This window comes from Myripristis murdjan, chromosome 9, assembly GCF_902150065.1.
Source record: "Myripristis murdjan chromosome 9, fMyrMur1.1, whole genome shotgun sequence".
NCBI lineage: Eukaryota > Metazoa > Chordata > Actinopteri > Holocentriformes > Holocentridae > Myripristis > Myripristis murdjan.
Window position 1 is genome coordinate 9080329 of NC_043988.1, and position 23274 is coordinate 9103602.

Consider the following 23274-nt stretch of genomic DNA (forward strand, 5'->3'; position numbering starts at 1 on the left):
TTGTGTTGAGGAAGGGAAAGAGTCTCAATACTTACTGACGTCCTAGTCACTGAATTCACAGCACAAAAATGATGCAAAATGAAGTTGGACATGTAGCCTAGAAACTTATTTTCCCCTCATTTGTACTAACCCTGAACAAACAAATTTAATGTGATAGGTAAAGTAATATGCTATAAACCACTGGCTTTCAGATTAATCAGTTTGCTTTTTGTGTGGTGAAGGTGCATCTGCTGCATACATAGTTAAGTGGATTCTCTCAGCTGTTTTAAACAATAAGGCTGTTTTGCCACTCTTTCCTCAATACATCAGCTTTGACAGGCTTTGAGTGTTCACCTAATCAGCAAGTGAGAGAGCTACACAGAGGAACGTACACAGAGTCTGCTGGCAGCCAGCACATGAAAACCATACACATCCCCAAATCCATGATGACTGCACCCTTCTTACAGGTACCTACTGTAACCTTAGGACAGATGTGTGGTTGTTAGTTCTATTCATGGTTTCCAAGATGGCCTGAATGAGATAATTACAGCATTCCTCTTACATAATGAGGTTACTGTCATTCTGCCTTGTATGATCACATTAGTTTTGTCTGTCTTTCAGCACCCGGCCCTTACAACGGGACAGAGACGCTACCTTCTCAGCATAGCAAATGTTTACAGCACAGAGCACATGAGGCGGCAGATGAAGCAGCACTATCTCAACGTGCTGCACACGTGCATTAAAACTGGTGTGTATCTCAGTGTCTCCAAAACACAGTTTGGTGGCTTCCGTGATAACACAAACACCTCATACTGTGACTTGTATTTTCTAGGTCAGAGCTCCATGGGTAGGAAAAGGTACGGGGATCATCCACATAAAGACAAGTGCACGTTCCAGGTGGATGCAGAGAAAGATGTGGGGTCGAGGACAAAGCCACAGGGGCAGAGGAAGAGCAGCAGGGGCACAGCTCACTCTGAACTTATCCTTCCAAAAATTGTCAAAAGGTGACGTCTAATGTCACATGATTTGCTGTTCTGAGAGCCTCTAAACGATCTTTGAGTGAGTGGATTTTGTTGATCTTTGTGTAACCTTTGTCTACTGTAGCACAAATGTATTAAATTATATTTTCAACTATCCCACACCAAGAAATGTGGGTGTGCTCGGGCCACATGAGACCAACATACATTACATGGGATACTCACCCAAATCTTGTTGTCAAAGTTATCACTTGCTCTGCTGTTCTCCCATGTCAAAATAAAAGTTTAACAGTGATGATGCTGCTGGAAACAGTTGTCCCTGACATTTATTGGCCTGAGTTTACATTTCCTCTCCAACAGCATACCTGGGTTTGGGCTTTCCACACTGAGCTGTGTGACGTCCCGGGCCTACACTGGAATTTGCAGTAAGGTAGCCTGATTAGGAAAATAGGTCACATCCCTCTTTACTAGCCTTTCAGGTCAGTCAGTCAGGAGATACTTCACTCCTGTGTGCTATCAAACCTCTCCACAATGCACAGTGCTCGAGAAAATGATTTACTCCAAATCATGTCTGCCAACAGGACAGAGTTTTTAAACCTGATCGATGAATTCACACACCTTTGCTGAAAAGTTTAGCTCAGTTGTGGGTCAAATCTCCTATTCACTGCTCCTGCAAACCTCTTCATATCAGGACCCCCCAGCAGACATGCATTACAGGACAGGGAGCCGCCCCCCTCCCCCAAAATATCTCAGTGACCTTCATCTGAGAATATTTTCACTGCTATACTCCCTTATATTTTAGTGTATTTACACTAAATAAATCAAATAACATGAACAGTAAAACTAATCTCACATTTTCTGAGTTGGCTGGAACACTATGAGTGAACCCTTGAGTCAGCCAGGGTTAGTGTCAGAGTTACAGTTTTATGTTTTTCATCCGTTTTTAATTGTTATTTCATTTTTAATTTTGGTTTTCAATTCAGTTTAGTAGCAGTTAGTTTCCAGAATGGATTTGCCAGTTTCATGTTTAGCTTCAGTTTTTTTTTTTTTAGTTTCAGCATTATTCTTTTTAAATATATAATATGAGGGGTGTTTGCCACGGAAACATTTAATAAGTTCAGAATAGATATCACAGTCCATACACTTTGTGACGGAAGCTGACCGCCCTAGTGTCATATGGACGAATGCCTCCTCATGTTTGCTATTGCTGTCAAATTAACAAATTGGACTAAATTGACAAAGACTGAATTAGAAGGCATTTTCTGTGTACATTTATTTTATTTTAGTTACATATTAGTTATATATTAGTTATATATTTTTTCAAATCTAGATTTAAATTTTAGTTTAACTTTACTTAACTCTGTTAAACTTGGCTATGGATACAGCTGGAAATACATTTGGAAAGAGTTTTTTCCCCTCTGTCTCTTGTTTGCCTGTCCAGTGAAGCAGAAATGCAGAAAAATAATCTCAATAAAACAGTTCCAGAGGACTTTGTGGTTACAGTTTATTACTGGTTAATACGTACCCCCTTTAACAACACACCGTGTGGAGGCTGAGCCGTGTGAGGCCTTCTGGACGCGGCATGGACGCGTGAACATGTTGTTCAACATGTGTGTGCGCGCGCTGTCAAGGGCGACACGCACGCAGGCGGCTGCGTGACGTCCGCTGACGTTATACATTGTGTTATCGTGGCGGTCAGTGGAGCAGAGCCCAGCAGTTTGGTCACCTGCAAACATGAACTGTGTCATTGAGGGAAACTGTGTCAAAGGTAACGGCAACACTGACCAAACAGGAGCGAACCCGGCCTGCGGCCATGACTAGCAGCCTGTGAACTTCATACCAGCTGGAGCAGCTCGAGTTAAACCAAACCAGAGGCCGCGTTAGCTAGCCCGACTGCTCTGGCAGCGTTGACTGTGTTTGTCAGTGACAGGGAGGGGGACAGACAGGTGTGCTGTTGTGGAGCTAACCACGTGCTAACCATGTCCTCTCTGTGCTGTGCACCTGACCCCGCAGCTTTTGGGAAGGCTGTTCATGCCCTGTCACGAATTGGAGATGCCCTGTGGCTGGATCCCACGGTGAAAGGGGTGAGAAGATACAAACTACAGCTGGGAGGTCACCACCATACCTGCACCCCAACTACTCTCTCTCTCTCTCTCTCTCTCTCTCTCTCTCTCTCTCTCTCTCTCTCTCTCTCTCTCTCTCTCTCTCTCTCTCTCTTTTTATTCAATTCAATTCAATTCAATTCAATGGCTTTATTGTCATGAAAGTTGCAAGAACAGCATCAAAAAGCATCAAAGTACAGTTTGTTCAAATATACAATACAGTAACAATACATTAAAACATTTCAACAGTAATAAGTTGACTATATGTGTTAATTATACATATATACAGTATATCCTGTGCATTGTTATTTCACTGAATGTTTTACATTGCAGGAGGAAATGCCTCAGCCTCACCTGTCCAACAGTGACCACATATTCTTTTTTCTTTTGAGTGACATGATTTTTTTTGTGTCGTCCTTTTTCGATTGCCAGTTGGCGACCACGGAGCCTGTACTTGGTCAGGGTCTGTCTCTGCTTTCTATCTATGACATATCTATCTCTCTCTCTCAGCTGGCAGTGAGGTCAGTGAATTCAGCTCATTCTGCCTATGCCTGCTTCCTCTTCTCCCCGCTGTTCTTTGAGCGCTACAGCCTCGGATCAGGACCACAGCAGGATGGTGGAACAGTCAAATGCAAACTAGTCATGAAGGTATCAGCTAGCTGTCGATCACTTTGCAGGGAGCTGGACCTGACATGGCAGGTTCAGAGATATGGGAGACAGTAGTGAATGTAACAAAATCAGCACTAACTTAAGGCATGAGAAAGACATTAGAACATAAAATGTGCTCACAGCAGAACTTTAGTTTTATCCCTTCCTCAACTCCGACTTAATTAAAAGAAAGCGGATCCCAGTGATACTTGGAAGTTGTATTAAGAAGATCAGCGAGATATGGCCTGATCCTGCTGGACATTCTTAATTGTAAAGCAGTGATGGCCATCTACTCTAAACACAGTGTCTCTTTGTTATTAAGTCTGTGATGCCACTTTTTCGATGCTTGGCTTCCATTGAGCGTAATGTGGACCGATGTCAGATATCAGTCAACACCTCTGATGACCGAGTGGTATTCCAGTTTTTCTGCAGGCACGGTAGGGAATGCTGCAAGGGATCGTTCAGGAATTTTTAGAAACCCATCTTATTTTCACAAATAGCTCTTTCATTTACTTAGTTATTACAGCTCAGTAATAAATGGAGTGTATGAGTAATGTCTTAAAACATGCTTCTGAAAATTCTGAATCTTTTCCTGTCTGTTTTATTTAGTCTGTAGCCATATTTTGAGGGTGTTCAGTTTTGTCTCTAACATGAGCACTATTCTGCAGAATTGGCATTGCATTTTGGTAGCACTTGGTGGCAGTATGCTCCATATATCCTGTGTCTACTTTTCTGACAGGCATCACTAAAACCTACAACCTGCATTACCAGGAGAGTGAGGCTCTGCAGGCGGTGTTTAACTCACACCTCTGTCCCAATGTGCTGAAGGCTCAGGCCAGGTTAGCTCTTGTGTTTTGCACAAACCATGTCTTAGTTGCATCAACAATGCTTTAAAAAATTCATCCTTGTGGATTTAAAGTGGAATTAATGGTCGCTGTCCGTTGGATTCAAATGGTAACTCTTTCATGAAGACACTGGGTGGATGTGATATTTTGTATTCACAGTGTAGGATTAGGTTCAGTTCAGTTTTCATGGCAGCCATTTTGACATGCAGTAGCAGGGTAAACACAGGTGCTACATGACATTAAAACTCCATAGACCTGGATGGGGTGGCACCTTAATGAATGTCATTAGTAACACTTTTATGTTTACCCTGTTATTTCATGTCAAAATGGCGGGGGGAATCCTCCGTGCAGCCAGGTACATAAGAGCCAGTGTAAAGGCATTTGAACATACATATAAAGAGGTGCATATAACAGCTCAAGACATGAATCCCAACTTTACAATGTCATGATCTATCCTTTAAAATGAAATTGTGCATTAATGGCTGAGTGTCTTTGTCACGCTTTGCACTTGTTTTGAATCTGCAGGCTTCTTAGTGACATGGTGATGCATTTCCCCGTCACCCAGGAGGAGGTCACTCTGTCCATGACTCCTCTGAGGGTCAATTTGAGAAATTACCACCAGGACGGAAACGGTGAGCTTTGTCCTCAGCCACCTCTACACGCTGTTCCTCCCAATGTTAGATTATGATTCAGCTCAGGCTCGGGACAGTGCAGCGAGTGCCAGGAAGTTTCAGCAGTTTCAAAGTCGTTGCAACTTACCTGACACTGTGCATTGCATCCTGATGGTGTAAACACCACCCGTCTGATGCTCCAGTCACATTTACTACAGACAGCAAGACTTATTTGTGAGTCCAGGTTGACCCAGGTCATCTTTGGTTGCAGAGCACCTGAGGATGGTGTACACCGAGATGTCCTTACACCCAGATGAGTTCGACCACTTCCAGGTTGGGGTGGACTCCGACATAACCTTCTGTCTGAAGGAGCTGAGGGTAACAGGGTTATATTTGGTGGCTCCTTTTATCCTGTCACATGAGACTTTGAATATTATGTGGTGTGGGTGTGTGTGCATGTGCGTGCATGTGCAAGTGTGTGTAGGTGTGTATGCGTGATGCTTGCGCTTATTTGATGTTTAAGAGGTCATATTTCTGGTTCTGGAATCTGGGCACTCAAGTGTCCCGAAGCCTCCGTCCTCTGTATCGCTTTCATTTGAACTTTCCCCTGCACACTGTGAGCAGTTTTTATAGCAAAGCTCTCATGACCTCAGTGATTCATTTTATATGACTACACAGAAAAAGTAATCGGAGATATGAGTAGCAGAAATTATATGCTACCCACAGCATAGTTTGTTTGGGACTGTGCAACTTCCAAGCCAAATCTGTCTTTATTAAAAAAAAAAAAAAAGATGAACAATGGAGCTAGGGATTATGTTAATCTGTTTATAGTTCAGTTGCAAAACGTTGAACCTTTGAGGACAATCAAGTGCCAAGGGCTTCATTGCAGTTTCTAAATAAACACCTTCCGACTTAAATTGCATCCTTTTGTCTTATAGAGAGTAAATGGATTTGGTTGGTCATGTGGAAATTTGGATGAACGGTCCCTGTAATAGCCCAGTTAATGAGACTTGACCTGCATTAACGCTCACAACTCCTGTCCCTAATGTTGTGGAATGTCTCTTGGGCGCCCCGTTGTGAGGTTCCTCATTAGGCAGCCTGGTCTTCATCTTGTGCTCCTGTTGGTTCCTGTTAGCTTGAATTTGGGTTTAAACAGATTTAGAGACCGGCTTTACGTTTTGGTCCGTCTTACTTACTGAGTGTTAGAAATCTCTCCTTAGCTGATTCGCTGTAAACATGGCTGTCTATAAACTCTTGTAGTCAAAATCTGCTTGTAAAAGTTGTAGTCATGCCATATACTGCACCAAGCAAGGCTGAGTGAACTGTGCCTAGTAAACGGCTCCTATTTTTTTTTCCTTCTAGGGTTTAGTGTCCTTTGCAGAGTCACATGGCCTGCCGGTGTCTGTCCACTTCAGTGCCGCAGGAAAGTAAGTCTCTTGGTTGTCATGATTAGCTTGAATGTTTTTTGTATCTCAGATTACAGGGAGCCAGTCTGTAGACACCCAAGTAACCCAGTTCTGCACTGTAACACAGACACTGCACATGGAGTGGGAAATTAACACCAGCCAACAGTGAAATTCAGTAAATTGATACACTTTGTCTGCAGCTGCTAAGTGTGTCTACTTTCACAGCCATTTTAGCAGGTGACAAGTCACTGTGAGTACCTCTGTTTTGGAATCACTGAGAAGACAGTGAAATAGCCTCTATATAAAAATAAAATAAAGTCAGTTTCCTGTCCTGCTCCTAAACCCTGCTCTGGCTATTGTCAGATATCCATCAGTTTGTCAGTGCTGCTGTTGTTGCTCTCAGGCCTGTGTGCTTCACTGTGGAGGACATGGTCCTGGAGGCCAGTGTGATGCTGGCTACTCTCACTGACTCTGAGAGCGGCGGCCCCTCTCAAGCCGCAGAGGCCCAGGCCCCCACGACACCCAGGTAACCAATGCAGTGCTGCCTCTGTAATACTTCACTGTCGTTGCCTGAAAAATCAAATGGCACATGCTGTTTTTAATCTGACTCTGTCTGCACCATCAGAGATCTGTAACACACCAGTAGCACAGATTAGGGCAAATTTCTTTTCTTCTTATACTGACTAGACAGGGTCCTTGTCACAACTGGAGTCTTTGCAAGCCTACGCCCTCAAATCTACAGTGACAGCGTATTAGAGAGTTTAATTGAATTTTCCCACCTGAGCTTCCCTTCTGGCACCCAGTCAAGGCTGTTGGCTCTCTGTTTTTAGCCTTTTAAGAGGCATAGCCTAGTGTTTCCACATGCAGCCTTGTGTCTGCCACTGAGATAAATGGGGCAAGCCCAGGGTGTGTGGGATGAGAAGGCTGTCAGTCTGACAGTCTGTAATCCCCTCATATCCGCCAGGCTAGCCTGGTTTCTGTTGATGTCACTCTGCTGCTCGGCTCGTTCTCCTGGCCTGTCCATCTCTCAAAGTGTCTCTGCAGCACTCTGCTCTGGGCTGTGCGTGGACTTTCCTGGAGCAGTCCCAGCTGAACATCCGGGTCATTTGTAACTCTGTTTCCTTGTGTGCAGAACTAGCAGTCCACAGCAACATTATAAGTAGGCAGTTTTTCAGCTCCTGGACTTGAGCTACAGACTGCTCTCCTTTACTTTTTTCTTTCTCTCACTTTTCAGATGATTCATTGAGGCTGCTGGCTTACATGCAGTAGCTGATGCATTATTGTTGTTGGGGACAGGCTTGTAGAAAAACATGTTTTGCTGCTTCCTCATGGGAATGACATGAAGTTTAACCAGAGCCTGAGGTTGTCTGGGAACATTTTAGAACCAGTGGGTTTTCTTTGTGTCCTGCTGCGGCACAGTTGCACAGTTCTGGTCTGGTTGCTTCTGTAGTGTTTATGGCATGGAGTGCAATGACACGCACAGAAATGTGTTAGCTCATACTCTAGTTAAGGTTATACTCAGGATAAAATGTTTATATGACTGTACATGCCCAGAAAATGAATAGCTTGGTAAGGGTAAGCAACCATAACCTTGGAAATATTATCATGGTATCATTATTTACAAAAAACTCCACAAACTGGAATAAAGTATTTGCATACTCTCTATCCAATATCCCAGTTATTATATTTGGGTGTCTCCGAATCAGGATATGTCTAAGTTATATGTATATAAAGGAATTATGTTATTATTTTTGGCAATTAGGGAGCTAAGCCCAAAATTAACAAGTGCACAGAGTAATTATTTCTCTAATATTTCTGAGATAATGCAAAAGATTTTCCCCTTCTAGATGCCTTGCATCTCTGCTTTATGGGTGCTGTGCTAGTGAAGGGATGTATGAATGTTTCCTGGCTGGCCTCTATTTACCTCCACCCTTTTTTTTTTCTTCTCTCCCTCCTCCTATTAGTCAATCCTCTCTCCCTCCCTCGGACAAATTGGCACATGTGCCTACATAGTAACTCACGAGGCTCTGCACTAATCCGCGCTCTCAGCAGAGTTAGATTTCACTAGACGTGCTGTGACTTAAGTGTTGTGTCTACATAGAGACAAAATGATTATGTTGCTACAGATCATGCACACCACACATTTTTTCATTTTTGTGTTACATGGTTGCCAAATCACCATCTGAGCATTATCTTTGGGGTTTTGAAAAACAAACCAACAAAACCCATTTTGAGTTTGTGGGTAGAAATAACTCTGTTCTCAGGTGTGGATATGCCACTGGCATCCTGGAAGGTGCAGGTGCATCAGATAGCAGAAACCTCAAGGACCTTTGTGCTATGACTGAGTTGGTAGCATCCAGCCAGGGCAGCCCTATAGCCAACCCTGCAGCCCCGATGACCCACCTGATGGAGGCTGAGAACCTGGACAGACTCATGTTACCTCACAGGGATTGTGCCAGTACCATCACAAGTCCTGCGTCCTCCGAGGTAACAGCAGTGCATCCCCCAGGGTTAATTAAATTGCTGTGAGGACTCAGACAGCCTGTTTGTTCCCTGAAGCACGAGTGCTTGACAGACTTGACCGCTTTTGCTGCATTGTGAAGCAACGACGTGCTGATGGTGTTTTACCTTGACCTTCAGTTGGAAGCATGCCCAGATTGCCATAATGCTGCACCCTATGTGGCGTGATTATAGAATTGCGCAAGGTGACAGTGAGCTCTGATCAGCTCTGTGATTTGCAGTCACCTACGCCACTTCACTTTATTCCCTGATTGTCTTGGAATAGTAACTGTTTTTAGTAACCTGCTAGGTTCAGTCAGGGGTAATCCCAAAATAATAGGTTCTATGCAACGAATAGTAAATGCTTTTACTATTTTCTTCACCTTGAGGTCTGAAATGAAACCCGTTTCATCAACTGATTTAAAAGCCATGTATATTAAATAGTGAAAAAATACCATTTTAATAACACACTAACACACTCTTATATGTGTTTGTGTGTGTTTTTCCACTGGTAGATTTGCTCCCTCCTGTTCAGAGCCTTGTCCTCAGAGCAGGGTGAGGATGGCTGTGCCTCCACACTCCTTGTCCTGGCATGTTCCAGTGATGCAGAAGAGGAGATTGAGGAAGACATTACAAGAAGCCCTTCTCTCTAAGTACAGAGCCTTTAGACACTGTTCATTTCATTGAAGAGTCTTAGCTGTTTCAGAAAATAGAGATCATAAATTATCATACCTACACCTATTTATTGTTTGTTGTTTGAAGTGTCAAGGATGTTTATGGCTTAAACCTCTTGCTTTTGATGTATCTCATACTGTTTTTTCTGTTGTGCAAACAGCAGGACCTACAAGTGAATGCTTTGTAAATGATTTCAGTGATTGAATGACACTTGTTTAAAAGGTAAACAGCACTAATGGTCTGGCTCAAGAGCATGGAGATGCCGCACCTTTCTGTTGTTAGTAACTAGCATGCCTGACAGGCTTCCTAAGGTCTGAGGAATGTGGAACTAAACATACAAATCGTACAGAGCGTTCTTGTTTAGCATGGTCTTTCTCTGGCTTGCATAACAATACTAAACAGCCTGAGTTCATGGTCAGGTTATTTCTCACTCTGGTGGATGCAGAGCTCCAGCTTGATACGATCTTAGTGCAAGATATTGTCTTAGAAACATCTAGCCTGCATCTCATCTGTGGAGAAAGCCCCTGACATGAAACCTGAAAGACATAGCAAATTAATTTCTGTGGCCAAGTAAGCCAGTTTATCGTTCTTGCAAAAATCATATGCCAGCTTATGCTTTCTCTTGTGCATCAGCATTGTGAAGTCAATATAAATGTAGCCTACTAAGTAAATAAAAAGGGATTCAAGCTTGACAACATAAAATACGCCAGGATAATAAATACTATACTCTTTATTTAAATATTGTACAGATTTGAAAACATTTTCTTTACAGAACTTACATCTGCATCGTTGAACTGTACACCCAAAATATATATAGACACGTGCAGCTCTGGTTGTAACAAAGTTTGTTTAGAAGAGGAAGATGAAGTAAATAGATGATGGGGGAACTGTCAGGTCGGATAAAAGGGGACCCAGGAAGCTAAAGGTGACAGTACCATCTGGCTGAGAATTGTTTTGTTATAATATTGTTAAGGCTGCTTGGATTGTCCTCAGTGTCTTCAGTGCCTAATGCTTTCAGGAAAAAAAAAAAAAAAAAAAAAAAAAATCACATTTTGACCAGTGGTTTCACCTCATGGCTCTACCTAAATCTGCTCATCTATATCCATGACTACAGACCTTGGGGCTGGGCAGGACTCTGCAGGCAGGAAAAATTGTACATGCCACATTTAAAAAAAAAAAAAAAAAAAAAAGACACCTAATTTCCAATCAATACCCAGAAAGCTCAGTTGTCCCATTTAAAAAATGACACTGCAGTCTTCCAATTTGAACATGTCAGATTGTGGAAAGGCATAGAGAACAAATGGGAGGATTCCTGCATTAGCTGTTGCAGACTGCAGGCAGTTACGTGGAGGTCCACAGGAAGGATTTCCAATCATCAGGCAGCTTTATCACTATTCATAAGCTTGTGGCTGACCGCAAAAAGGGGATTTCAGGAGAAATTGATGGAAAATAGGTGAAAAGACCTAGTATTAAGACAGCAGGGCATGATGGGAAAACTGTATGACTCTTATGGCTACTTAATAGTTTCAGGCTCTGTGCTCTGGCACAAAGTCGGGGTTTAAGGAATAATTATGGACACGTTTGCCAGTATCATTGACACCTGATACAAGGCACATCAGCTCTGCGGTATGACCGACTGAAATCAACATTTTACGAAAGGAAGATTTTTTGTTCTGTGGGTAAAAGTTGTAGCATGTGAGTTATGTAAATACACAGTACAAATGAAAAGTGAAAAGAAAACGATGACAATTTTGCACATGAAACAAAAGTAAAACCTGCAGTGACCTGACTCATGCTTCACAAATGTGCCAGTGGAACTTTACAGCAGCGGACAGAGGCGGGAGGAGAAAAGGAGATGCTGATTGTGAATGACAGTTTCTAAAACTATTCTGATGCGCCATCTGTTCAAAAGAATTCACCAAATCCAATCGAACAAAGAAGTTACAAAAATACATTTGGTCACCAGACCAACTTCCACTGTGTCAAGCTTTTTTTCAGATATGCTTCTTTAGATTTGTGCGTTTATGGTTATAAGACCAATTCAGCCCAGTGAAAATGAGGAACGCTGTGTAGCCTTCACATACACACCCATTTCATAAGTAGACACTAATTACACCTATAATTGCACTCACAACAGACACACACGAGCGCACTCATCACACACGCATACACACTCACATAATCACAATCAAGACTTGAGCAGCAGTGGTGAGATTAAAGGGAGGGCATTGGCTTGATACCAACAATATGTAGAGAGGCTTCTTTTGCAGCTTGGTGAAATCCCCATTCTAACAGCTATGAACCAGCAACGTTTGTGCAAAACATAAACTGCACTGGTATGACATCCTATTGGATCACCCAGCCCCAAGAAACAAAACAAAGAACCCTGCATGTCACATAAACCTGTTTCCATTTACCAAAACATCCCAGCAACCAGACACCAGTCATATATCAGAACATACGCTCCCTGTTTTCAAGGTTCCAGGCCCTGTGACTGGCAGAAGATTTCTGACCTAGCCCTGTGTCACTTGAAGCCCCTTTCAGAACATCCTGCACAGTGCAGCCCATTTATTCAGCGCTAATGCTGTGCTGCCATTTCCTGTCCAGTTCCCTTCTAAACATGACTCCCGTCCTGATGGACTGGCTGTTTCCCTTCCAGCAGCGCAGCATGGGACCACCTGACAGCCCAACCTCACGTCTGGCTACATCTGACCCCTTTTCTAAGTCGCACCCCCTCATGCCACCCCCATCAGAAAAGACATCTTATCCTTGTCAGGCAGGAGCCTCATTGCCAACATGCCCTGCAACATGGTTTTATCTCTGGCAATTGGATTACCCAGTGACCATTGGCACACTTCCAAGATGCCAACCCTGTGGCCTGGTCAGGAGGAATGCATCTGGTCTTAGCGCTCTGCTTCATTCAACCATCACATCTGAGAGGCGGACACGTATGAATTTTAGAGGGGGGAATGATGGTCTGCTGGGGGAGGGGGGTGGGGTCGAGGCAGAGTAAAGCCAGGGGAAGTGGGGAAGCATCCCACATCGGTCTTTCATCCTGGCCAGCAGGAATCAAAGCAGTCCAGCACCTGCAGAGGCAGATGCCCCTCCCCCCGGCATACACCCACAGCTCCTCACAGTCTCTAGTCGGTGTACTCTGCCACTATGGACAGCAACACTGTGATGTCATCTGGCTTTCCTCCTGTAGAGAAGAACACAGCCCCCATTAAGATATCAATATTGTTTACAGCCATCTTAACTGTTTGGTATCTAGGGCTGGGCAACTTAACATTATGTCAATATCATGATATGAGACTAGATATCATCTGAGGTTTTGGACACCGTAATCTCTTCATATGTCATAAGTCATGTCTTTTCCTGGTTTTAAATGCTGCATTACAGAGAAGGGATGCATTTTTCTGAACTTATTACACTATTCTTGCTGTTCTATTATTTGCCTGCCTGCTTTGTCATAGCCACATTTGAAATTTTTTGTATCAAAATGTCTTATGAAAGCACCAACAGTCCAGTGATGGAGGGCCAAAGCATTAGCTGTGGTTTCCCTTTGATTCCAGTAAAACTGGAGCATTTACCTCTTACATTCAGTCCGTTATCACAGGCAAACTGTGCAAAAGGCGACATGTAGTTGGGGTCGTACGCCAGGACGTGGGCCTGCTCTGCAATGCTCCTGGCAGTCTGTTGGATGCTCTCATAGTTGGTGTTCTGAAAACCAAAACATGGTGTGCATGAAGTTAGCATTCAGGGCATATTTCTTACTCCGTGTGAACCTGTTTGTGCCTCAGCCTGCCATACCTTGAGTTTCTTCAGCTCTTGCAGGATCATGTAGTCAGGCATGTTGTCAAAGAGACCGTCGGTGGCGGTGAGGATGATGTCCCCGAGCTGCACGTCAAAGGAAGAGCTGTCGGCGGCGTCTGGACTGCAAGCGCAGAAACACTTATGTCAAGATGAGGAGCTTATCGTCAAAATGGCAAACGTAGATTAAAACAGACAGAACATGGCAGATAAAGGAGCATCAGGAGGGATTATTTGAAATAGTACTGCTTGCACGGTCCCTTTGGACTATGGTATGAAAGACCCTGTTATCCTTCTATCATTTGCGTCAGTATATAATATGAAACCAAACTATCAATTGGTCTCTGCGTCAATGTCACAAGACCAAGTTATCAGTCCAAATCAGGCCAGCTGATGAACTTTCATTGTATTGACATTTTTGGTGGCTGTGGGGGCTTTGCAGCAAAATGAATATTAAGGAAACACTGCATGTATTGTTCTTGGTGATTAACATGATTACAGCTAAAAATGGGTTATACTGTGTCTCGCAACCAACGTTAAAAATAAAAATTGGCGAGACTAGCAGCAGCGAGGTTGTGACCGTATTAATTCCTCCCATATAAGCTCTTTGTTCGTCTCCCATCTCTAACTCTCACTCTTTTACACCCCCACACAGGAAATCTGTCCCGCCTGACATGACAGACCACTAACGCAGCTCCTCCTCTGCTTGATAACAGCATGCAGACACGTGTGTTTAGGCTGCATTCAGATCAAATCCCGCAATGTGGCACCTTGTCACAAGGATTTGCAGTGTTGAAGTGTTGGTGTGTATGTTCATGCTCTAGAAGGTGACAGCCCTCAAACAATTGGGAAAATAACTCTTATTTTGCTGATTCACTGCTTTGATCTTGCTACCACCGCTCCCTCTCTTCATTCACTCTCTAGCTCGTTCGACCACTGCTATTCTTTTCTCTCTTTCTTGTCTTTTTTTTTAAGAGTCGGGAAGCCGACAATGAAGTCTAACTTAACTTATCAAAGGAAGACATGTCCTCCCCTTGTCTTAGTAGCATCTTTCTGCTCCCACATGCTACAACGCTACATGGTAAACAAGGTTCTTCTTCCCATGGGCTTCATAGGTCTGATCTGCGGCTTATATGATTGGCCACCGCAGCATGACATCAGGTTGCATTGAGCTAAAGTTGATTCTCTTTCAACCTTCTGCTGAACCACATGTGGTATGCACTCCCCCAGCCTAAACGCACTACCCCCATTCAAATTAATGCAAAGACTGGCATTTTCCCGCCTTGCCAGATTTGACAGGATCAGACATTGCGGCAATAACACAAGGACTCTCGCTTATTTAAATGGGAGTATTGGATTTTGGCTTTAGCAGTGTGTGCCACAGCGTGTTGTGCAAAAAACACAGCAGTGTCCAGCAAAAAAGAATCAATCTTTGCTGTAACACAGCCGGGAGGGCAGACAGGCGGGCAGTGTAGTGACACGCCCACACCTCTGCACAGAGCTACGGTGCTGCAATGCTCAATCCTGTCTGAATGCGGCCTGATTGAGGCTGCCAGGTATGGCTAAATGTCAGTGATTACAGCAGATTGCTACACCAGGTGGGAATAAATGCCAGCACAGCTATGAAAGCTTTTAGACTCCCAGTTGCTACTTAAATTACAACAGTTATACTACTGTGGCTACTAATTACAGACACCTTATCATATATGGTGACGATGAGAAGAAATTCAAGGAATCGTCACATGGGTGCTTTGGAAAGAACACTTTGGTCCAGTGCTGCCATTATGATGATGAATGCCATACATATAGAGGCTAGAGTCCAGTTTGTCTGCCAGTGTCAGGATCACTTCTTGGAAGGCGCCCTTCACTTGCCCCACAACCCTTGGCCAGTCATGGATGTTATTCATTACAAACTGTCCGGATGGTGGCCTCCGGCCATAGACCATCATGACACATGGAGCCAAAGCCTTTTCTACACAACACAACCAAGGGCACACAGGTTAGCTTGTCATACTGTCCATGCTGGAAAGCATACTTTTATCTTCCATTACAATTATAGAGATAACCTTCAATTTTCTCCATCAATGCTTATGTGCTTGGGAGTTATTTTGCATGATACAAGGATACAAGGAAGTTTATTGGTCATTATACAACAGCTTGTATAATGAAATTAAATTAAATGAAATTAAATTGATTAAATTAAATTGATGCAGTGTTTCCCCATGTCTGTTCACCATGGCTGCTGCATACTGCAAGGAAACTCCTTTACATAAAATGAAAAGACAACAAAGATGATTTAAACTAAAAATACCGTCTTGTGGTTGTATGCATGAGTTGGTATGAGTCTGTCCAATAATATTTGTAGTAAAGACTCTGAAGGAATTTAATAAAAGGTTTTAAGCGTATTTTTTTGGCGACATGGACGTTACAATTATGTTGACAACTATGATTCCAGTGAATAATTTCCAGTGAGAAACATGCTGCCTTCACTTAGAGACTATTTTAACAGGGGTACAGAGGAACAGGGGGCCCCCTGTCCTGACTGTCATCCAGGGAGAGTAAGTGAATAGGGTGGACTACAAGCACCTTGGGGGCCAAATCAATAAAAAAACTGGACTGGACTCAACACTTAAGCCATCTTCACCACGGGACAGAGCAGACTGTTCTTCCTGAGGAGACACGGGTGTTGAATAATGGCCAGAAAAGTGTTTTAGCAGAACATTATGATGTTACAGTGAAGTTGACCTTTTGGATATAAAATGTCATTACTTAATCATTTTATCCTATCAGACATTTGTGTGATACTTTATCATAGCAACTGGCATATGAATTATTGAGTTATGGCAAAAAACATGTCTTGTGAGGTCACATTGACCTTGACCTTAGACCACCAAATTCTTATCAGTTCATCCTGGAGTCTAAGTGGACGCTTGTGCCAGATGTAATGAAATTCCCTCAAAGCGGTCCTGAGATATCATGTTCACAAGAATGGTATAAACGTGTACAATTTGAAAACATAATGCCTCCAGCCACAGCTGTTGCTGACATAGAGGCATAAAAACAGCATTAGCATGAAAGATGTATTTAAGTATATGCTGAAATCTCATCCCTCCTAAAAGCACTATAGGTCAGTGCCTCCCTCTACCACATCCTCCTCCTCAACTTGCTCCAGTTTCATTCTTTTCTGAGAATCTTTCTTACATTCTGTAGTCAGGGAAATATTTTCAGGCCACTTCAGCTCTGACCCTTGCACTTCTTAATGTTGGTTGCTTGTTATGTTAGTGATCTGGGATTTGAAGCTTAATCTGCTGTACTCTGTATAAATCACTCTGGATGGCTACATCAGCTGAATGCTTAAAATGTGAAGTTTGTTGACATGTGTTCCAGGTTCATCTTCCATCAGTTCTGCAAAAACACTTGAGTGGCTCAAAATAATATGGCCAGTTTAAGATTAAACAAGTAAAAAAGGCTGCTGGGTCCTCTGGCGCTGGATTGGCTGTGAAGTGTGATCTTCAGTCCGCCCATCAGTCTAGAGAGACTTTGACCGAGGTGAGAGAGAAAGCTTGGCTACAGTCCACTGTGCTGCTGCTGGCATGCTACGGCAACGAGACACAGCAGCACATGGCCCCAGCCAGCCTGTTGCACTACAGCAGAGCACAGTTGGACAGACACGGCCTCTACTAGGGAACACTGGTGCCGTTACAGAGCAGCGACAGCAGAACACAACCACAACAGAATGTACTGCAGTGCAGTGCAGCTTAGGTGAAACCATAGCAAAGCTTCAGGCTGGGCTTATGCCTGCATGTGATCTGCAGTGTGGTCAGGCTGCGCAGGGGATTTTCACATCTGCTGTAACAGGGTTTCTGCAGGTTTCAATTTAAGACTTTTTAAAACGTTTTAGGACCATTCTGAATGCAAGAGTAGTGTGTGTGTGTGTGTGTGTGTGTGTGTGTGTGTGTGTGTGTGTGTGTGTGTGTGAGAGAGAGAGAGAGAGAGAGAGAGAGAAAGAGAGAGTACATATGAACTAAGCTAAATTCTTCTTAGCCCTCTCTGACAGGAGTTGCCAAAAATTGTATATAAGACATTTTAAGACGTAAAATTCAGATTATTGGTTTTCAAACCTTTTCAAAGCCTATGTGAAGAAAGCATGTATATTTTAACTACTAGTTTGGCTCCTATTACATTAACAAATGTTTATATTTAGCTAATGTAATTTTTATCCAATGTGAATTACAATAAATGCAATAGTAGAATTAGCCAAATTCTCAAACAAGCCAGTAATACCAAGTGGCAGCAGACAGCCACTTATGTCAGTGCAGTGTCTGAAAATAAAATGCAGGTGAAAATTTCAAGAAGTGAAAGTGAGCAAATTTGAGAGCCCCTAGAGGCCCACAACCTCACAGTCACAACCCAGCAGAGACCAGTTTAGATATGGGACAGGCAGAGACATAACTCAGTGAAAGTAGAACATGTCAGCTATGGCGAGTATCTGACCTGTCGCTGAGGACAGCCCCCTCAGCCCCTGGGGGTGCTATGGACAGCTGGAAGGGGGTGTTGAAGTAGTGCTGCTGCTCATCTGACCGGTGCACCACCTCCCCTCCCCGAACCACCAGGAAGCCCGAGTCGCCCAGGTTGGCCGTGTGCAGCTGGTGACTCTGCCGGTCCAACACCACAATGCAGGCCGTGCTGCTGCCTGGAAACGCACAGAGACACACACCAGTCATGTTACCATTCTGCTGTCATGCAAATTTTAGGCAAAATATGGAAATGTCAGAAAAAAAGACTGCAAAGAAGATGTGTTTCCATCAGCTGGGCTGAAACTAATGGTTGGCTTCTGTAACTAATGTAGTCCATGGGTATATTAGAAAATATCCATGGGGGAAAAAAATGCTCTTCCAAACAGTGGGAATACCGTGGTCAAGTATTGGAACGCTTCAAAAGTCTTGAAAGAACCAACAGTTATCGAGCAAATTGTTACTGCTCTTTTGTTTCAAATTTAATCGGCCACGTCATGTAGTCCAATGACAAAAACACACTTGGAAATATTTTCATGCAACTATGACCAAGCTTGTTAAACATAGGAGCACGAGCATGTATGAAATCTCATATAGGTTATCATGGACCGATTTATGAATTGGACAATGTTTGACTGCAAACAGAAATATGTCAAAAGTCATTTATCTTAAAAGTTTCTTTGACTTAAAACAACAGTTTTTTTTATCGCCAAACTTTTTTCCTTTTCAAGCAAGTGTGCATTTTTAATATACAAAATGAGTATAATTTTGTGAGTGTAGAAGTATTTTCATTTTCTTATTCAATATTGAGGAAAAGTCACTTTATTTTTAGTTTTTTCCATTTTTAATAAAGTCTAACTTGCATGAAAATGTGTGGTTGAAAACCCTGCACCAGTCACACCAGGAGCAGTCTTTTCTACCCCTCCTGACTTTCTATGGCTGTATGGGTTAGAGAATGATTCATCGCAAGATACCTGATCTAGGGAGTATTTTTGAGACGCTGATTAATGAGGTTCGCTTGAATCCACAAACTTGATGTAACACAATCAGCATAATGGTGATAGGAATTGTTTGGAGGTTCACCATCTGGAGGACGCTGGAGAGGAAACATTAGCTGGTGGCTCCAGTGGAGTACAGCCACACCCTGCTGGTGATTCATCGGGCCCACCACAATGTACTCTCTGGGATCAGCCTTCAAAACCCCTCACGCACTGTGACTCACTCCCTTTTTACTCTGTTTTCCAACAGCAGTACAATTATACACACTGCCGGCCTCAAGAACATTCACTCTGCCGTGGAGGAAGAGTACAATACAGTGTTGTTTTCCCTGCTGCACATGTGATAACAGGATGGAAAAGTACTGACACCGAGACAGACATTTTTTTTTTCTACGTAACCCCTACCCCCTTGCTGAAACATTTGTCGACTAGCGCTACATGTTTGTGCACGTTTCATTTTTGGGAAGTGGTGCGTTAAAGGAAAGAGATTCTGGAAGCGAACTGCAAGGGGGCAGGACAGGAGTTGGGACATTCCCAGGACTTCTTAATGGGATCTAGCTGTTCTCTGACTCATGATGCAAAGATCTCCATCTAGCCGACCACTAAGCTACACAGACAAAAACAAATAGCCAAAGTGGTGTATTCAGAGCCAAGCCTAACCCAAGAGTTACTGCTACATGGCAAAAGCCTTCACAGTCTGGGTTTAAATCCATTCTCCAGTCACTCCTGTTTGCCCCACTTAGAGCCTGTCTCACCTTGCTCTAAAATTCATTAAGCATGTAGGAATAGATCCTCCTGCTATGGGCCCTGCAGTCCAATGAAAACACACATTTACAACAAGTGGCTCCAGCAGTATTGGTGCCCATGACTCTGTTTGTGTTAGCGCCTTGCTGTGCCTGTTGAGCTAGGTAGGACTGCAAAAACAGACCAGTGTTGTTTTGAGTGTAATAATGCAGCTGTATTGTCATGACAAGTTTGAGGAGCGATGGAGAACAGCAGCCGCACCTCTACCCACTGAGATCCTATGTTTAGATACCATAGAGGACCCGAGCAGAGCGGTGCATCTTGCAGGTGCTGCGACAGTTGCTTCCACAGAGAAGAAAGTATTCTATTGTGCACTGATGGGTTTCGATTTTCTTTAATGTGCCTTTAGAGCAGGATGGAGAGAGGATTAGGCTCTATGTACACTGAGATCTTACGTTTCAGGTCTGTTCACTCACCTAGCAGTGGCACTTTGTTCTGCAGGAGCTCATAGTAACTGGTCGTGAGGACTCCCACAGGGTTGCTGGGGACAAAGCGCCCCTCCTTCACTAACCGCTCACATGTCTTCATCAGAGTCCCTGAAAACTGCGATGGGTCCACTCCGTAGTCCCGCCAACCACCCACTCCGTCTGCCACACCTGAAATAACAGCCAGTCAGGTAATGATTAGATAACAGGTTTTCTGTTTTGTTTTTTTTTTTCCCCCTCTGGTGTATCAACATACTGACCCTCTTATCTTAACAAATGGTCCATTTTTATAAAAGGCTATTTATTTAAACCTCACCAGTGAACTGCCAGATTTGACATGTGGGACAACAAATAAAACAATTTAGGGATAAGCGATATGGCCAAAAATGGGACCACAATAAAATGAATTTTTTGAGTCGCTATCAATAACTGTTTTGATGTACACCGAATAATTATTATGTCACATTTGAAGAGACTACTTTTTGCTTCTGTGTGCAGTCTGAACAATATAATAATTAGCCTTATGCTGAACTCTTTTAGTCACCAAAATAACAGTATGCATTTCCTGTTTGCAATGTGTACCTCCTTACTCATGACCAGACCTGCAACTAGACATTCCTCTATTCTCGCCACATCATCTGTGTTTTACATTGATCAACATTTAATTGAATATTTTTTTTTTTAATTATATTGAGGGAAAATATATTGTCATAATTATTGTTATTGTTTTACTGCCCAGCCCAATAATAATTATTCTTTACATTCTTCAGACTTCCTCTTGTTTGGTCTGTTCTTTTCCACAAGTGAACTCAGGATGTCAAGAACAAGAACATTGTGCAGCTGCATGTATGATGCAGAAAAACAATGGGCACTTTCACAAAGATGCATAAAGGCCAGCAAGTACAGGACAGTTTTCAGACCAAGAGACCAAGGACACTCTCTATAATGTATGAAATAGTCTCTCAATGTAGGTAGTTCTGTTTTGCCTGACCACCTTTTCAGTCACTTCTTTCTATAATGTTCAGACAGTCTGTCTGGTACTAATGCTACAGACCGGGGTCAGGGTGCATCTTGTGACTGCAAATTTATAAAAAGAAAAAATTTGGTCCTGCCAAAAGGTCTCAGATAGCTGTACTTGACATTTTCTCTGCATCAGTGCATTTTGCCTTAAAAAAAAAAAAAAAAAAAAAAAAAAAAAAAAGCACAGTTGCTTATAACACATCATCAAGCATGTTGATGTTGTACTGCAAGACCCCAAAAGCATTTACTTATGTTAGATTTTTTTTTAAAAAAATCACTTTTTTTGCTCAAAGCCCACCAATAGGCGGGCAGGAAGCCTTTGGCTACAAACCTTAAAGTCTGGGCTCCCCTGGTCTATTTCATGACATCCGTCACTAAGCCTTCACTCATCCCTCTATAGAGCCAGCCTGTATTTATAGGTTAATGAGAGTGCCTCTTATCATGGGAGCATTCAGTTGGATCCAAGATTTTCCTAGAAAGGAAACTTAGCTCCTACTCCCAAGACACAGGCATGTGCTCCAGTGACCATACAAGGATGGCCCTCTGCGTTGCTCCAGCCTTGGCCAGAGCAGACACACAGGCCTGCTGAACAGCAGAAACAAATAACGTTGCAACTGATGCAATCTGTAAAGTTCAATAGAGCCATGCAGTCTTGTGCAAAACAAAAGTCACACTGTTCCATTACATGGAACCCCAGACTTCATACAGTCATTTCTGAAAATGTTGACCCAACTCTCAGTTGGGCAGACCTTGAGGGCTTGGTCAAGTGTTTACGCCAGACACCACCGACATGGGTGAGTCAAATTCTGAATCAGACACTCAAAACAACGCGTCCATCGCCGGGGAAGTTTAGTTTTTCAGCTTCCCTGTCCCTAAGGTGAAGCTGGGCACGCAGCAGAGCATGCTATGGTGCAGAGTCAAAACAAACCTACGTGTGTAGTACCAGCATCATTTACGTGGTGACATCAGAGCTCTCAGCCTAATTATTCATGAACCTGCTACTGATGCTTCCAGTTCTGCAGGTCTGTGTTTATTGGTCATTATGATTAGGAACTACAAAGCGAAACATGTCACAAATTACAGCCACAGACATGCTCCAAGGACCTTCAGATAACAGCGTTGACCTTTGACCTGTCATTCACGTAAGAGGCAACGTTATCCAGCCTGTCGTCTCACTGACTAGTTAATGTTTTTCGAGCAAACAAGGGGATACTCACCCAAAACATCCGCGGACCTGTGTCGGGCGATGAAGCACGCGTCGTCCCCATAGCACATCCCTTTCTTCAGGATGCCTTTCCGAAAGTCCTTCCCGAAGCCGCAGCTTGCCGTCACCAGGCTGTAGTCGCGGCTATCTGTTTGAGAAAGTCCGCCGATGACAGCTCTGGCAACCAGTCTACCGTACGACAGCACGGACAACATCACCTACACGCCAGCTACCACCCAAACTAACCCGGCCAAGCTAGCAGTCGTGCTAGCTTAGCGTCGATGGGAAGCACACAATGCTGACTTGCTAACAGGCTCTGGTCGCCGAGGTGAGGTGCGAGCAGCCGAGCTAGCCAGACACCAGCGCCGACCACAGCCGCCACGCACACAGACAATACAATGCACAGCACCACAACAATGACGCCTCCGCTAGCTGTGTTTCCGCGCCGTGAAAACTGAAGCAAATTCAGAGAAAAGAGCCGACTCTGCCGCATCCAGAAACCCCTCAGTTTAGTTTCTGCCCAGCCATAGCGCCAGTGAGGTCTTTCCGACGCTACATAACACAAATATGTGGACCAGCTGCCCTCTGGCCTCGCACACTCCGTTCAGCTCGCAGGTCTTGTGACTGCTCTGACGTCAGGCAGCATTACGCAATCTCCATTTCCTAATAAGGAAAATCCACTTCCACTCCGTGTTTTGCTGTTAATTAATTAATGTTGGGATCAAAAACATGATTGTATTTTCAACATAATGTGGGA

General features: G+C 43.4%; 3 protein-coding genes across 3 annotated transcripts; 2 read left to right on the forward strand and 1 right to left on the reverse strand.

Annotated features, from left to right (window-relative positions):
• Positions 1-343: 343 nt before the first annotated feature.
• Positions 344-1224, forward strand: LOC115365767 (protein FAM216A). Its single transcript, XM_030060921.1, has 3 exons — positions 344-446; positions 601-727; positions 812-1224. The coding sequence occupies exons 1-3, from the start codon at positions 396-398 to the stop codon at positions 985-987; spliced, it is 354 nt and encodes a 117-aa protein (XP_029916781.1). The 5' UTR covers positions 344-395; the 3' UTR covers positions 988-1224.
• A 1466-nt stretch (positions 1225-2690) lies between these two features.
• On the forward strand, positions 2691-9759 carry rad9b (RAD9 checkpoint clamp component B). Its single transcript, XM_030059213.1, has 11 exons — positions 2691-2724; positions 2970-3040; positions 3569-3706; positions 4029-4143; positions 4446-4545; positions 5077-5183; positions 5434-5540; positions 6525-6589; positions 6972-7094; positions 8833-9055; positions 9583-9759. Exons 1-11 carry the CDS (start codon positions 2691-2693, stop codon positions 9718-9720), a joined length of 1221 nt encoding a protein of 406 aa, XP_029915073.1. The 3' UTR covers positions 9721-9759.
• A 693-nt stretch (positions 9760-10452) lies between these two features.
• pptc7a (protein phosphatase targeting COQ7 a) lies at positions 10453-23139 on the reverse strand. The gene is made up of 6 exons (XM_030060064.1): positions 22531-23139; positions 20285-20464; positions 18047-18245; positions 13553-13676; positions 13333-13462; positions 10453-12941 (listed from the first exon to the last, which is right to left on the reverse strand). The coding sequence occupies exons 1-6, from the start codon at positions 22730-22732 to the stop codon at positions 12883-12885; spliced, it is 894 nt and encodes a 297-aa protein (XP_029915924.1). The 5' UTR covers positions 22733-23139; the 3' UTR covers positions 10453-12882.
• Positions 23140-23274: the final 135 nt, after the last annotated feature.

Excerpts from the sequence above, each read along its gene's own strand:
- rad9b (XM_030059213.1), top strand. The coding sequence starts at position 2,691 with ATGAACTGTGTCATTGAGGGAAACTGTGTCAAAG. Across the intron at positions 5,184-5,433 it reads TTACCACCAGGACGGAAACG|AGCACCTGAGGATGGTGTAC; the intron begins GTGAGCTTTGTC and ends CTTTGGTTGCAG. Across the intron at positions 7,095-8,832 it reads CAGGCCCCCACGACACCCAG|GTGTGGATATGCCACTGGCA; the intron begins GTAACCAATGCA and ends CTCTGTTCTCAG.
- pptc7a (XM_030060064.1), bottom strand. The coding sequence starts at position 22,732 with ATGTTGTCCGTGCTGTCGTACGGTAGACTGGTTGCCAGAGCTGTCATC. Across the intron at positions 13,677-18,046 it reads GGGGCTGTCCTCAGCGACAG|TCCAGACGCCGCCGACAGCT; the intron begins GTCAGATACTCG and ends CTGCGCTTGCAG. Across the intron at positions 13,463-13,552 it reads AAGAGCTGAAGAAACTCAAG|AACACCAACTATGAGAGCAT; the intron begins GTATGGCAGGCT and ends TTTGGTTTTCAG.
- LOC115365767 (XM_030060921.1), top strand. The coding sequence starts at position 396 with ATGAAAACCATACACATCCCCAAATCCATGATGACTGCACCCTTCTTA. Across the intron at positions 447-600 it reads TGACTGCACCCTTCTTACAG|CACCCGGCCCTTACAACGGG; the intron begins GTACCTACTGTA and ends TCTGTCTTTCAG. Across the intron at positions 728-811 it reads GCACACGTGCATTAAAACTG|GTCAGAGCTCCATGGGTAGG; the intron begins GTGTGTATCTCA and ends TGTATTTTCTAG.